The sequence below is a fragment of the Scyliorhinus torazame genome, chromosome 14, assembly GCF_047496885.1.
Source record: "Scyliorhinus torazame isolate Kashiwa2021f chromosome 14, sScyTor2.1, whole genome shotgun sequence".
NCBI classification, from domain to species: Eukaryota; Metazoa; Chordata; class Chondrichthyes; order Carcharhiniformes; family Scyliorhinidae; genus Scyliorhinus; species Scyliorhinus torazame.
The window spans coordinates 61,028,158-61,043,078 of record NC_092720.1 but is presented as its reverse complement, the minus strand read 5'-3'; the positions used below and the strand labels follow the sequence as shown (position 1 = coordinate 61,043,078).

At 44.7% G+C, this 14,921-nt stretch overlaps 1 protein-coding gene across 1 annotated transcript in view; it reads right to left on the bottom strand.

Annotated features, from left to right (window-relative positions):
• cops7a (COP9 constitutive photomorphogenic homolog subunit 7A) overlaps positions 1-14,921 on the bottom strand; it is a 56,319-nt gene that overhangs the window by 22,373 nt on the left and 19,025 nt on the right. The window contains exon 3 of the mRNA XM_072474280.1: positions 12,983-13,058. Within this exon, the coding sequence (XP_072330381.1) occupies positions 12,983-13,058 (76 nt within the window). The remainder of the gene's footprint in view (positions 1-12,982; positions 13,059-14,921) is intronic.

Below are 14,921 nucleotides of genomic sequence, written 5' to 3'. Positions count from 1 at the left end.
GCAGTGGAGAAATAGTGAAGTCTGTCAACATGTTGAACCCAGTGTTCAGTCTCTAGGTCAAAGAAATCGATTTTCCCGAAAAAAAGGTTTTCTTTTTACTCGCAGCAGATAGTTTTTAAAAATAAAATTGCTCTCTCCACTCTAGAAAATGGAACTAGATTAGTCCGCCTAAGACCATAGGATTTACTATAAGATCATAAGATGTAGGAGCAGAAGTAGGCCTTTAGGTCCAATAAGTCTGCTCCATCATTCAACGAGGTGATGACTGGTCCGAAATGATAATCCTCAACTCCACTTTCCCACCTTATCCCCGTAATCCTCGAGTCCCATACTCAAGGGGTATGGGCCAAGCAGGGGAAAATGGGATTACTGTAGTCAGATCTGTGTTGACCAGTGTGGACACAATAGACCGAATGGCCTCCTTCTGTGCTGTAAACATCTATGAACCTATAAACATTGTCTGGACTGCCTCCAGTACCTTCATTCACTTGATGAAGGAGCTGCGCTCCAAAAGCTAATGATTCCAAATAAACATGTTGGACTCCAATACCAGTATATCTTTCCTTAAATAAGAGGACCAAATCTGTTCACAGTATTCAAGGATACAAATTTAAAAACAGAGGTCGTAGGACCACTTGTAGATCAGTGAGCAACTGGTTTTGTGTGTGAGAAACTCGGTGCAATTTAGGATATAAAAGTAGAGTTTTGAGTAAATTCAAGTTAGGGAGGGTGCATGTTGAAAAGTGAGCATGGGAGCACTAGAAAGTAATTAAGAGTGATATTTTCAATTTTCCAATTGAATGGCAATTTCAACATCAAGAGATAATTCCTTAAAACCTATCAAACCATACATGATACTAGTGGAGCCTATTCATAAATGGCAACAATATTAAACACTTTGATAGATTTGGGTGAAGTGCGCTTTAGAGATAGTTATGTCGTACATGGTGCATCAAAAGAGAAACAATCAGCTTTAGCAATGGGAAGATGTGAAAATGTCTTTGTAATCTGTAGAGTTAATTAGGCCGCAGACTTAAAATGATAAGGCAGGACATAAATATTAAGCCACAGAAAGTACAGCCTGATGTTTTCTAAAGGTACATTGTCCTAGTTCTTACTTTCATAACCATGTCGTGATTATTCCAGCTGCATGTATAGGTGCCTTAACATAACCAACAGGTTTAGATTATGTTTATGCAATAATGCAACACTTATTTCAGTAGTATCCTAATATCTGCAAGATTATAATATTGAATTTTTTCCTCAGATTAGCGTGAAACAAACTTTCTCCTGTTGGAACAGAACTATACCATGCAATGTTGAGCTTCAGATGGATATTTTCATACTGTTATAACTATGGCTTCACAATTCTAACCATGCTCTTAGATATGTAATCAATCATTAGGATGCAATGCCCATTATATTTGACAAATGAAACAAAAAGCTTGGTATTTATTACAGTTGGCAAAAGACAAATTAGCCATGGAAGGGTTAAAGTGGAGGGGAATGTGAGTTGTTGAGTTGCTGTGGCACATCTTGTAGATGGTGCATACTGCTGTCGCTGTGTGTCAAAAGGTGGAGGGAGTGAATGTATAAAGTAGTGGATGGTGTTCCAATCAATCAGGCTGCTTGGTCCTGGATGGTATTGCGCTCAGAATGTTGTTGGCACTGTACTCATCCAGGCAAGTGGAGAGTAACCCACCGCATTCCTGACTTGTTCCTTGTAGACAGGCTTTAGGGGAAGTCTATGCTAGTCTCCACTAAATTTATTTGATGTTCAAAATTGGCCAAATTCAAACAAAAACTAAAGAGACAGAAATATTATAATGCTGAGTATCCAATTTAAAGAAAAATAAGGGTAATTTTAACTATAAAACCAGTGAGAAAACTGAAACTATCACGATCAAAAAGTACTGACAAGACTGGAGGAGCACTCTTGCACGAAAGTGAAACTGTTCCTTCAGTGTTCAAATTATATTGGTAGATGGATTTGAACTATGCCTTTAACAATATACTTTTTTTTTTTTTTTTAAATCAAATGTTCCGATGCAAATTTGAGAAATAGACACATGCTGAGGATTTTTCCTAACCCTCCTAATGCTCAGTTTATGTACTGAATTTACATGCTAATCACTTCAGGTTCAGGGATCACTATGACCAACAATAATAGAAGCTGTTGACTTCTACTTCTAGGTTATACGGGAATTGAAGACAGTATTTAAAAAAAAATAATTCATGGAATGTTATGTCACTAGCTAGGTCAGCATTTATTGCCCATCCCAAATTTCCCTCGAGAAGGTGGTGGGGAGCTGCGGTCTTGTACCGTTGCAGTCCATGTGTTGCAGGTACACTCTCAGTGCCATTATGGAGTGCGTTCCAGGGACAGTGACCGAACAGCATTATAGTTTTAAGTCAGGATGATGTGTGGCTTGGAGGGCAACTTCCAGGTGGTAGTGTTCACATGTGTCAGCTGCCCTCATCCTTCTAGAAGGTAGTGGCCAAGGGTTTGGAAGGTGCTGACTAAGGATGCTTGATGAGCTTCTACAGTGCATCTTGTAGCTGGTACGCATAAAGTCTTCACATTGAGGATACCCACCAATGCGTTGTGTGACACTACCACCATTCAGTGGGCTAGATTTTGAACAGATCTGCCAACTCAGGTCTAGGCAGCCATGAGGATCTGTGGGCCATCAGCAGCAGCAGAATCGTACTCAACCACACTATTACGTTGTGGCCCTGCATATCCCCCACTCTACCAATAAGCCAGGGGATCAACCCTGGTTCAACAAGAGTGCAGAAGAGCAGGCCAGGAGCAGCATCAGGCATGCCTAAAACTTAGGTGCCAACCTGGTGAAGTCTGAGTCCATCAGGGGTAGCAAAGGCGATATTGTTCTTTATGGAGCAGATGTGGGGGAGGCAGACCTGTGGAGATTTATATATCTGAGGGATAAGAATTTTCTTTTTCTCACGCGCCCATCGGGTCTACTCCCAGATTGACTTCTTTATGGTGGGCAGGTCTTTTCTTCCTGGGGTGAAGGGGGCAGGGTACTCTGTGATCGTTATCTCGGATCATGCTCCACACTTTGTGGATCTGATGTTGGAGCCAGACCCCACCCAGTGACCTCAGTGGAAACTGGACACGGCGCTGCTGGCTGATTCTATGAGCATATATCCTCCGTCATTGGGGAGTACATAGAGTTCAATAGAAATAAAGCGGTTTTGCCTTCCACATTGTGGGAAGCTCTAAAGGCAGTGGTTAGGTGGGACGCAATATCTTACAAGGTGCACAAGGATAAATTTGGTAGGGTGGACAGACAGAGGCCGGTGGATTCCATTCTCAAGATGGGCTGCCACCATTCAATCGCCCCTACAACAGAGTTTCTGGCAAGTAGGAAGTACAGGCAGAGTTTGAGCTGCTGTCAATGGGCAAGGCAGTGAACCAGCTGCAGCACTCAAGGGAAAGGGGAACCTTCTATGAATATGGGAGAAGGCTAGTTCCCTTTTGGCACACCAGTTGAGGTGGCAGGCTGCCTCCAGGGAGAAGGGGATTAGAGTGGCGAGTTGGTTACCAGCCCAGCGAAGGTTAATGCAGCGTTTGAGGCTTAGTTTTTTGGGTTTCATTTTCGGTTTGTTCATTTGGACTGCAGAAGAAGCAGCAGTGTTGGAAAGCACTGTTAAGCTGCAGGACATTTTCCCTGTTTATCTTAAAGCTGATTCAGTGAACTGAAAGCACATTGGGTGTGGCAAACTGCCTTGGTAACCTTAAAGCAAGAGTTGTTTTCCTGAAGAGCTGTGAATCTGCTGGTTGGAAACTGGACCAGAATCTCAGGGAAAGGATCTGTCCCATTCAAGTGAGATTACAGTGCGCTGGGCCACGTCCTTGAAGGGGGGGGGGGGGGGTTGGTTTTACTGGATTTTGTATTGAATTGGAACAGCTAAGGGGGATTCATTAAGAGTTATATACATAGATTACTGTAGCTGTTGTATTTTTTCATGTTTGCAATTGATAAATTCTTGCTAAGTGTTTTATACCTGTGAACTACATTCTTATAATAAAACTTTGTTTTGATAAAAGCACCTAGGAAGTCGGATGATCACACTTGGAAAAAAAACTTGAAGTGAAGGCTCTTGTGCTCATCCTAGCCAAATTCAACATAAGAGCTTTAGGTCAGGTGAGCTTCATAATACACTTGGGAGTTTCTAAGCCCTGGCCCATAACACAATTCACCTAGCAAGCACATCTTTTGGGACTTGTGGAAGGAAACTGAAACACCAGAGAAAACCCATGCAAACACAGGGAAAAAGTGCAGACTCCGCACAGACATTGACCCAAGCAGGGAATCGAACCTGGGACCCTAGCGGTGTGAAGCAACAGTGCTAACCACTGTGCTACCATACCACTGAATGGACGCTGATAAAGAATTTGATAGGGTTGAGTGGGGGTACCCATTTGAAATTCTTGCAAGGTAGGGCTTTGGCCCAAAGTTTATATCATGAGTTTGGCTCCTGTACATGGCCCCCACCGCAAGTGCACATGAATGCCCAGAGTTCACGTTACTTTCAATTGATCAGGGGTACAAGGTTGGGTTGTCCATTGTCTGCTCTTTTGTTTGCCTTGGCAATAGAGCCTCTGACCATGGCATTGAGATTGTCCACTGGATAGAGCAGGAACAGAGGGAGGACATTGGGTGTCTTTATATGCGGATGATTTGCTTCTGTATATCATGGACCCACTCTCTAATAGAGGAGATAATGAAGCTACTTGGGAGTTTAGGCTCCTTCGCATGGTATAAGGTGAACTGGGGCAAAAGTGAATACTTTCCTGTGAATCCCCAGGAAGAGAAGCTTATCTGGGGAAGTTGTCGTTTCGCTTGGCCAGGACACGCTTTGTTAACTGTGAATTTGGGTGGCCATGATTAGGCCTCATTCCACAAACTTGCTCATCTGGTGAATGGGGAGGGAGCAAGAGAGCGAGAGCCAGGATTCACCACAAGCCCAGTAGTTGTAGCCACTTGAGGATTTGGAGACAGTTCAGGCAGCATATTAGGTTGGGCTCCATGTCAATGTGGGCCCCTATTATCTATCAGATAATCACAAAAACAAGCCCCTATTGCAGGAACCATTTGTTTGCGCCGTCTGGCTTGGACTCTTCGTTCAAGTTTGGAGACATGGTTATTGAAGGGAGGCTCACCGGTATGGAGGAGTTGTTGGATTAGATCCAGCTCCTGAGAACTAACGTATTTAGGTACTTGCAGGTTTGCGACTTTTTGCGCAAGGATATTCCTTCACTTCCCCTGGCACCAATCGCCCTCGCTCTTCAATAGGGTCCCATCACTGGCAGGGTTAGGAGAGGGGAGGATTTTCGATGCCAATGGCCCGATCCTGTGGGGCAGCACGGTAGCATTGTGGATAGCACAATTGCTTCACAGCTCCAGGGTCTCAGGTTCGATTCTGGCTTGGGTCACTGTCTGTGCGGAGTCTGCACAGCCTCCCAGTGTGTGTGTGGGTTTCCACCGGGTGCTCCGGTTTCCTCCCACAGTCCAAAGATGTGCAGGTTAGGTGGATTGGCCATGATAAATTGCCCTTAGTGTCCAAAATTGCCCTTAGTGTTGGGTGGGGTTACTGGGTTATGGGGATAGGGTGGAGGTGTTGACCTTGGGTAGGGTGCTCTTTCCAAGAGCCGTTGCAGACTCGATGGGCCGAATGGCCTCCTTCTGCACTGTAAATTCTATGATTCTATGATCTATGATAACCTCACTCTTGTGCTGGGCTCAGCTTGATCCAGTTCAAGGTGGTGCACTGCACACACTTGCCCAGGTGTGGATGACTAGTTTCTTCTCGGGACTGGAGGATAGATGCGATCATTTCGGGAATTGCGAACAATGCAAACATGTTTTGGTCCTGCCATAAACTTGCAAGCTTCTGGGTCTTTTCCAGCACCATGTTGGGGATTTGGGGATTTCAGCCGGAGCCATGCCAGTCGGTGGCTATTTCGGACTCGCTGGTGCTGCAGACAAGGGTAAACGCGGATGTCCTCGCCTTTGCCTCGTTAATAGCCCCAAGGCGAGTTCTGCTCGGGTGGAGGTCTCCGACACCGTACAGTGCCTCCGCCTGGCTGAGTGATCTGATGGAATTTCTGTACCTTGAGAAGGTTAAGTATTCTATGAGGGGGTCGGTGGAAGGGCTTTACTCAAAGTGATAGCCTTTCATCTCCTTTTTCAGGGAGTTAGGCACCATCAGCTGGGGGGGGGGGGTTGTATTTTGCAATATATTACTTTGTTTATCTTGTTATAATGACAAATGTATTAGAAAAAAAATATTTTTAAAAAGTGGCTGAGTGGACTGGCTGCACTAAAATCTATGGGCCCAATTGTATTTCCATGCTGTAGTGCTAAAAAACTGTATAAGACAAAGCTGCAACCTAGTCAAGCGGAACTGTACTACAGCCACCTGTCCACAAAAAAATGTGGAAAACTTCCCAGGTTTTATTGTATCCAAAAAAGAATATAAATCTAATCCATCTGATTAACATTCTCTTAGATACTTCTCACTCCCCAAAATAAGTGAGTCATCAATGGAGTCCCCAACCCATAAACTGGGCGTATTCATACTAATGCAATTTCCCCACTATGTGCAGTGGATTGTAGACCCATCAAGTGCCACATAGTCCCATTGTACAAAAGCAAATAGTAAAAAGCAAATGTTAACATCTGTACCAACTGCAATTTAAGATGCAGTTTAACTGTGACTTCTGTGGATGCAGGGTGACCTCAAATCTGGAGCAAACAGTACCGTAAATTGTCATATTCCCAAGAATCTCCAGTTTCAGGCATTTGCACAGCGAACAGTTGCTTAAATTGCCCGAAACAGCCAGCTCACTTAATGTGATTTAAGCTGTAACATTGCAATTGTCACTTATGATCAGTGCCATTTGCCGGACATAGACTTCTGACCAGGATAAGTAGAGGACGTCGAAGGTAGTGATCTCAGGATTACTACCAGTGCCACGTGCCAGTCAGAGTAGAAATGACAGGATGTATAGGTTGAATACGTGGCTGAAGGGATGGTGTCAGGGGAGGGTTTCAGATTTGTGGGGCATTGGGACCGGTTCTGGGAGAGGTGGGACCTGTACAAACTGGACGGGTTACATCTGGGCAGGACTGGAACTGATGTCCTATTTGCTAGAGCAGTTGGGGAGTGTTTAAACTAATGTGGCAGAGGGATGGGAACCGATGCAGGAAATCGGAAGGTAGTAAAGCAGGGACAGAAACAAAAGGCAGTAAGGGGGAAAGTGTAAGCCATAGTCAAAAATCAAAAAGGGCGACAGTACAAGGTACAGTGACTGAGGGGAACTCAGTGAATAGGCCCAGTAATACTAAAAGGAATAAAACGGGAAGTAAAAACATAAATGGAAAGCGATGCGGCAGGTTGTTACATGAAGATATGGGTTCAAATTATGAGTTTTGTGTGGGCTGGGAAGACCCCGAGAGTGAGGAGGGGATTCTTGCAGCGTAGTAGGGACAGGGGGGGGGCTGGCACTACCGAGCCTAAGTGAGTACTACTGGGCCGCCAATGTTTCAATGGTGTGTAAGTGGATGGGAGAAGGGAAGGGAGCGGCGTGGAAGAGATTGGAGAGGACGTCCTGCAGGTGGACTAGCCTACAAGCAATGGTGACGGCGCCGTTGCCGTTCTCACCAAAGAAGTACACCACAAGCCCGGTGGTGGTGGCTACATTGAAAATTTGGGGGCAGTGGAGAAGGCATAGGGGAAGGACGGGAGCTTCGGTGCGGTCCCCGATAAGTAACAATCATAGGTTCGTTCCGGGGAGAATGGATGGGGGATTTGGAGCATGGCAAAGAGCTGGGGTAGTACAACTGAGAGATCTGTTTGTAGATGGGACGTTTGCGAGTTTGGGAGCGCTGACGGAAAAATATGGGTTGCCCCAAGGGAATGCATTTCGGTACATGCAATTGAGGGCTTTTGCGAGGCAACAGGTGAGGGAATTCCCGCAGCTCCCGACGCAGGAGGTGCAGGATAGAGTGATCTCAGAGACATGGGTGGGGGATGGTAAGGTGTCGGACATATACAGGGAAATGAGGGACGAGGGGGAGATCATGGTAGATGAGCTGAAAGGGAAATGGGACGAAGAACTGGGGGAGGAGATTGAGGAGGGGCTGTGGGCTGATGCCCTACGTAGGGTAAACTCATCGTCCTCGTGTGCCAGGCTAAGCCTGATACAATTTAAGGTGTTACACAGGGCGCATATGACTGGAGCACGGCTTAGTAAATTTTTTGGGGTAGAGGATAGGTGTGAGAGATGCTCGAGAGGCCCAGCGAATCACACCCACATGTTCTGGTCATGCCCGGCACTACAGGGGTTCTGGGTGGGGGTGGCAAAGGTGCTTTCGAAGGTGGTGGGGGACCGGGTCGAACCAAGCTGGGGGTTGGCTATATTTGGGGTTGCAGAAGAGCCGGGAGTGCAGGAGGCGAGAGAGGCGGACGTGTTGGCCTTTGCGTCCCTTGTAGCCCGGCGCAGGATATTGTTAATGTGGAAGGAAGCCAAACCCCCGGGTGTGGAGACCTGGATAAACGACATGGCAGGGTTTATAAAGTTAGAACGGATTAAGTTCGTGTTAAGGGGTGCGGCTCAGGGGTTCACCAGGCGGTGGCAACCGTTCGTCGATTACCTCACAGAAAGATAGAGGGAATGGAAAAGAAGTAGACAACAGCAGCAACCCAGGGGGGAGGGGGGGGGGGGGGGGGGAGGAGGAATCGAATGGACTCTCAGGGATGTTATTGTATATGTATAGGTATTTGTTATAGGTAATTGTATATTGGATTGTTGGATTGTATTTTTGGAGTGTATTTATTTTGGACAAGGCAGTTGCCATTCAGTTTTGTTTATATATTATTTATTTATTTGTTTAAAACTGGCCACTGTTATTTATATTGCTTTATTGTTGTGTAAAAGAAACACTAGGTACTGTTATGTTTGGCCAAAAATCTTGAATAAAATATATTTAATTTTTAAAAAAGATATGGGTTCAACGATTAGGAAAATTAGGAGAAAAGTTAAGAGGAAAAATAACTTACGAGAGGTTACTGATCAAGGTGTTAAGATTCAAAACAGAGGTATAAAAGCCAACATAAGTGTACTTTACCTGAATGCTCGTAGTATTCGGAATAAGGCAAATGAGTTGATGCTGCAAATCATCGTGAATGACTATGATTTAGTGGCCATTATGAAATATGGTCACGACTGGGAGTTAAATATCCAAGGGTATCAAACTATACGGAAGGACAGAGTGGATGGTAAGGGAGGTGGTGTAGCTCTGTTATTTAAGGATGACATCCAGGCAATAGTAAGGGATGACAATGGTGCTATGGAGGATAAGGTTGAATCGATTTGGGTGGAAATCAGGAACAGCGAGGCGAAAAAGTCACTGATAGGAGTAGTCTATAGGCCACCAAACAGTAACATTATGGTGGGGCACGCAATAAACAAAGAAATAACGGATGCATGTAGAAATGGTACAGCAGTTATCATGGGGGATTTTAATCTACATGTCGGTCAAGGCAGCCTTGAGGAGGAGTTTATAGAATGTATCCACGATAATTTCCGAGAACAGTATGTAATGGAACCTATGAGGGAACAAGCGGTCTTAGATCTGGTCCTGTGTAATGAGACAGGATTGATTAATGATCTCATAGTTAGGGATCTTCTTGGAAGGAGCGATCACAATATGGTGGAATTTAAAATACAGATGGAGGGTGCAAAGGTAAAATCAAGCACTAGTGTTTTGTGCTTAAACAAAGGAGATTACAATGGGATGAGAGAAGAGCTTGCTAAGGTAGACTGGGAGCAAAGACTTTATGGTGAAACAGTTGAGGAACAGTGCAGAACCTTCCAAGCAATTTTTCATAGTGCTCAGCAAAGGTTTATACTAACAAAAAGAAAGGACGGTAGAAAGAGGGAAAATTGACCGTGGATATCTAAGGAAATAAGGGAGAGTATCAAATTGAAGGAAAAAGCATATAAAGTGGCAAAGATTAGTGGGAGACTAGAGGACTGGGAAATCTTTAGGGGGCAACAGAAAGCTACTAAAAAAGCTATAAAGAAGAGTAAAATAGATTATGAGAGTAAACTTGCTCAGAATATAAAAACAGATAGTAAAAGTTTCTACAAATATATAAAACAAAAAAGAGTGGCTAAGGTCCTTTAGAGGATGAGAACGGAGATTTAATAATGGGAAATTAGGAAATGGCTGAGGAACTGAACAGGTTTTTTGGGTCGGTCTTCACAGTGGAAGACACAAATAACATGCCAGTGACTGATGGAAATGGGGATGACAGGTGAGGACCTTGAGATGATTGTTATCACTCAGGAGGTAGTGATGGGCAAGCCAATGGGGCTAAAGGTAGACAAGTCTCCTGGCCCTGATGGAATGCATCCCAGGGAAATTGCAAATGCACTAGTGATAATTTACCAAAATTCACTAGACTATGGGGTGGTCCCGGCGGATTGGAAATTAGCAAACGTGACACCACTGTTTAAAAAAGGAGGTAGGCAGAAAGCGGGTAATTATAGGCCAGTTAGCTTAACTTCGGTAGTAGGGAAGATGCTCGAATCTATCATCAAGGAAGAAATAACGAGGCATCTGGATGGAAATTGTCCCATTGGGCAGACTCAGCATGGGTTCATAAAGGGCAGGTCGTGCCTAACTAATTTAGTGGAATTTTTTGAGGACATTACCAGTGCGGTAGATAACGGGGAGACAATGGATGTGGTATATCTGGATTTCCAGAAAGCTTTTGACAAGGTGCCACACAAAAGGTTGCTGCATAAGATAAAGATGCATGGCATTAAGGGTAAAGTAGTAGCATGGATAGAGGATTGGTTAATTAATAGAAAGCAAAGAGTGAGGATTAATGGGTGTTTCTCTGGTTGGCAATCAGTAGCTAGTGGTGTCCCTCAGGGATCAGTGTTGGGCCCACAATTGTTCACAATTTACATAGATGATTTGGAGTTGGGGACGAAGTGCAACGTGTCAAAGTTTGCTGACAACACTAAGATGAGTGGTAAAGCAAAAAGTGCAGAGGATACCGGAAGTCTGCAGAGGGATTTGGTTAGGTTAAGTGAATGGGCTAGGGTCTGGCAGATGGAATACAATGTTGCCAAATGTGAGGTTATCCATTTTGGTAGGAACAACAGCAAAAGGGATTATTTAAATTATAAAATATTAAAACATGCTGCTGTGCAGAGAGACCTGGGTGTGCTAGTGCATGAGTCACAAAAAGTTGGTTTACAGGTGCAACAGGTGATTAAGAAGGCAAATGGAGTTTTGGCCTTCATTGCTAGAGGTATGGAGTTTAAGACTAGGGAGGTGATGCTGCAATTGTATAAGATGTTAGTGAGGCCACACCTGGAGTAGTGTGTTCTTTTGGTCTTCTTACCCGAGAAAGGACGTACTGGCGCTGGAGGGTGTGCAGAGGAGATTCACTAGGTTAATCCCAGAGTTGAGGGGGTTGGACTACGAGGAGAGGTTGAGTAGACTGGGACTGTACTCGTTGGAATTTAGAAGGATGCGGGGGGCGGGGGGGGGGGGGGAAATCTTATAGAAACATATAAGATTATGAAGGGAATAGATAGGATAGATGTGGGCAGGTTGTTTCCACTGGCGGGTCATAGCAGAACTAGGGGGCACAGCCTCAAAATAAGGGGAAGTAGATTTAGGACTGGGCTTAGGAGGAACTTCTTCACCCAAAGCGTTGTGAATCTATGGAATTCCTTGCCCAGTGAAGCAGTTGAGGCTCCTTCATTAAATGTTTTTAAGATAAAGATAGATAGTTTTTTGAAGAAAAAAGGGATTAAGGATTATGGTGTTCGGGCCGGAAAGTGGAGCTGAGTCCACAAAAGATCAGCCATGATCTCATTGAATGGCGGAGCAGGCTCGAGGGGCCAGATGGCCTACTCCTAGTTCTTATGTAGGATGAAGCCCTATTCAACAATAACCTGATCATGAACAGAGTTCAGACTCTGTCAAAACAATTCAGCTCCAAATCACATCATAACTTCTATTCGAGATTGGTTTTTTAAAAAGCTGAACACAAGAGGCCTTAACATCAAGGCAGTGTTTGACTGAATATGACAACAAGAAGCCCTATCAGATGGAGGTCAATGGGAAATCTAATTACTGGTTGGAAGACATATTTCAGATGCAGGAAGGTGACTGTAATTGCCAGAGGTTGATCACAGCTCCATAAAGTTGTTTTAGGAATTCCCACAGACCAGCGTTCTTTATTCAGTCATCTTCAGCTGATTCTATAGCACATTTGAGTGAAAAAAAGTACAAGGAAGCATGTTCTTATTGAAAAGACATTTAAAGAGTGGGGGGAGGAAAGAGTCATCTTGGGGTGCAGATACATTTACCAGAAGACAAATGAGATTGTGCGTTATAAAAAAAAAAAAGGGGGGAACATTTCTTAAAAACATTGAATTTGTACAAGCCATTGACTAGGCCAAATTCATGAAAAGAGCACGACGATTTATGAGAACAGTACCAGAAATGAGCTGTTACAATCATGAACAAAATTCAAAAAAAATTAGTGCTTTTGAAAATCAATTAGTTTACAAGAATAAAGACTTTGAGAGCGCTAAATATTATTTCCTCTGGTTGCTGAAGTTTTTAACAAGGTGCAACAAAATCTTGCATTATCCCTGAAATGCTGATTCTTCTCTAATCCTCCCAGTATACAAGGGTTATTAAAAACAAAATTAAAACCTGTTTGCTCACAAAACCATGACACCTTAAAGAAAATAGATAAACATTTCAAAAGAATAAAAGGAAATGGGATCAGAACGGATAGCTCAGATGAAGAGCTAGCATTGGTACATAATTACCTTATTTTGTGCTGCAATTTCAATGTTTCTATCTTCTAGCAATAGTTTGTAGAACAGACAGAATAAATATAATTCCCTTACCTAAATAGTCAGGATATGTTCCATATGCAAACAGGTTCAACAATTGCAAGTAGGAAGCATGTGATCCATTGGCAAGCTGTAGAGAAAAGACTAAAAGTTTAAATGTCAGTTATCTTTGAAAGTAATAAATAAACAATGAAAAGCATGGTGAGGCAACTGGAAGGTGGCTTCAAATTCTAGATACAAAATAAAAATGTATTGGATTAGGGAAAGCAGTTCGAGTTCTAAATTTATAAATGAACACGTGAATAGCATGCTAAAATAATCAAGAACAAAGAGTTTGAGATTTGCATATTAAGAGGTTTCTCACTCCCACAGTATATAAAAAGCGAACAAAGTATCAATTTCCTCGTTTGATCTTTAGTGATCGATTCCTCAAAAAACACATCTAGTTTTTAAAATGCAGAAAGCTTTGACAAACACACAAATTGCATAACTACTTTGGACTCCAGATGCTGAAAATCATCAAAAGGTTCGATTCCCGGCTGGGTCACTGTCTGTGCGGAGTCTGCACGTTCTCCCAGTGTCTGCATGGGTTTCCTCTGGGTGCTCCAGTTTCCTCCCACAGTCCAAAGACATGCAGGTTAGGTGGATTGGCATGCTAAATTGCCCTTAAGTGTCCAAAAAGGTTAAGTGGGGGTTACTGGGATCGGGTAGATACATGGGCTGGAGTAGGGTGCTTAAGTAGGGTGCAGACTCGATGGGCCCAATGGCCTTCTTCTGCACTGTAAATTCTATGATCTATGATGGAAATCGTAACATTTTCTCAATCACAATGCCTCTTCGAAAACACTGACAATAAGACCAATTTTTTTTTTGGTGCACAACATGGTACTACAAAGCAGTATTTGGTCTAGTCAGCTGTCCAATATGGAGTAGAGATTAGCAATCCAATTGTATTCTGCAGAAGGCTTCCAAAGTCAATAATTACAAACCAATTAAAAGCTAGTTTCATGCATTCTAAACATCAGGGGCGAAATTCTCCCCCAACGGCGCGATGTCCGCCGACTGGCGCCAATCAGACGGGCATCGCGCCGGCCCAAAGGTGCGGAATGCTCCGCATCTTTGGGGGCCGAGCCCCAACATTGAGGGGCTAGGCCGGCGCCGGAGGGATTTCCGCCCCGCCAGCTGGCGGAAATGGCGTTTGTTGCCCCGCCAGCTGGCGGAAATGGCGTTTGTTGCCCCGCCAGCTGGTGCGGAAATGCGGCGCATGCGCGGGAGCGTCAGCGGCCGCCGACAGTTTCCCGCGCATGCGTAGTGGGGAGAGTCTCTTCCGCCTCCGCCATGGTGGAGGCCGTTGCGGAGGCGGAAGGGAAAGAGTGCCCCCCCACGGCACAGGCCCGCCCGCGGATCGGTGGGCCCTGATCGCGGGCCAGGCCACCGTGGGGGCACCCCCCACGGGGTCAGATCGCCCCACGCCCCCCCCAGGACCCCAGAGCCCGCCCACGCCGCCTGGTCCCGCCGGTAAATACCAGCTTTAATTTACGCCGGCGGGACAGGCAATTTCTGGGTGGGACTTCGGCCCATCCGTGCCGGAGAATTGAGCGGGGGGTCCCGCCAACCGGCGCAGCCCGATTCCCGCCCCCGCCCAATCTCCGGTACCGGAGACTTCAGCGGGGGCGGGATTCACGGCGGCCAACGGCCATTCTCCGACCTGGCGGGGGGTCGGAGAATGACCCCCCAGGTCTACAGTGCATGGTAGTTACATTAATTTCTTCAATCTTACCTTTTTATGTTTTCACATTTCACAAAGTCTTCCAAAAGTAAACTATGCAGAACTTCACAAGCCCAAGCTGTCAATTATATAATATATAATCTTTATTATTGTCACAGGTAGACTTGCAGTGAAGTTACTGTGAAAAGCCTGTTCGGGTACACAGAGGGAGAATTCAGAATGATCAATTCACCCAACAGCAAGTCTTTCGGGACTTGTGGTAGG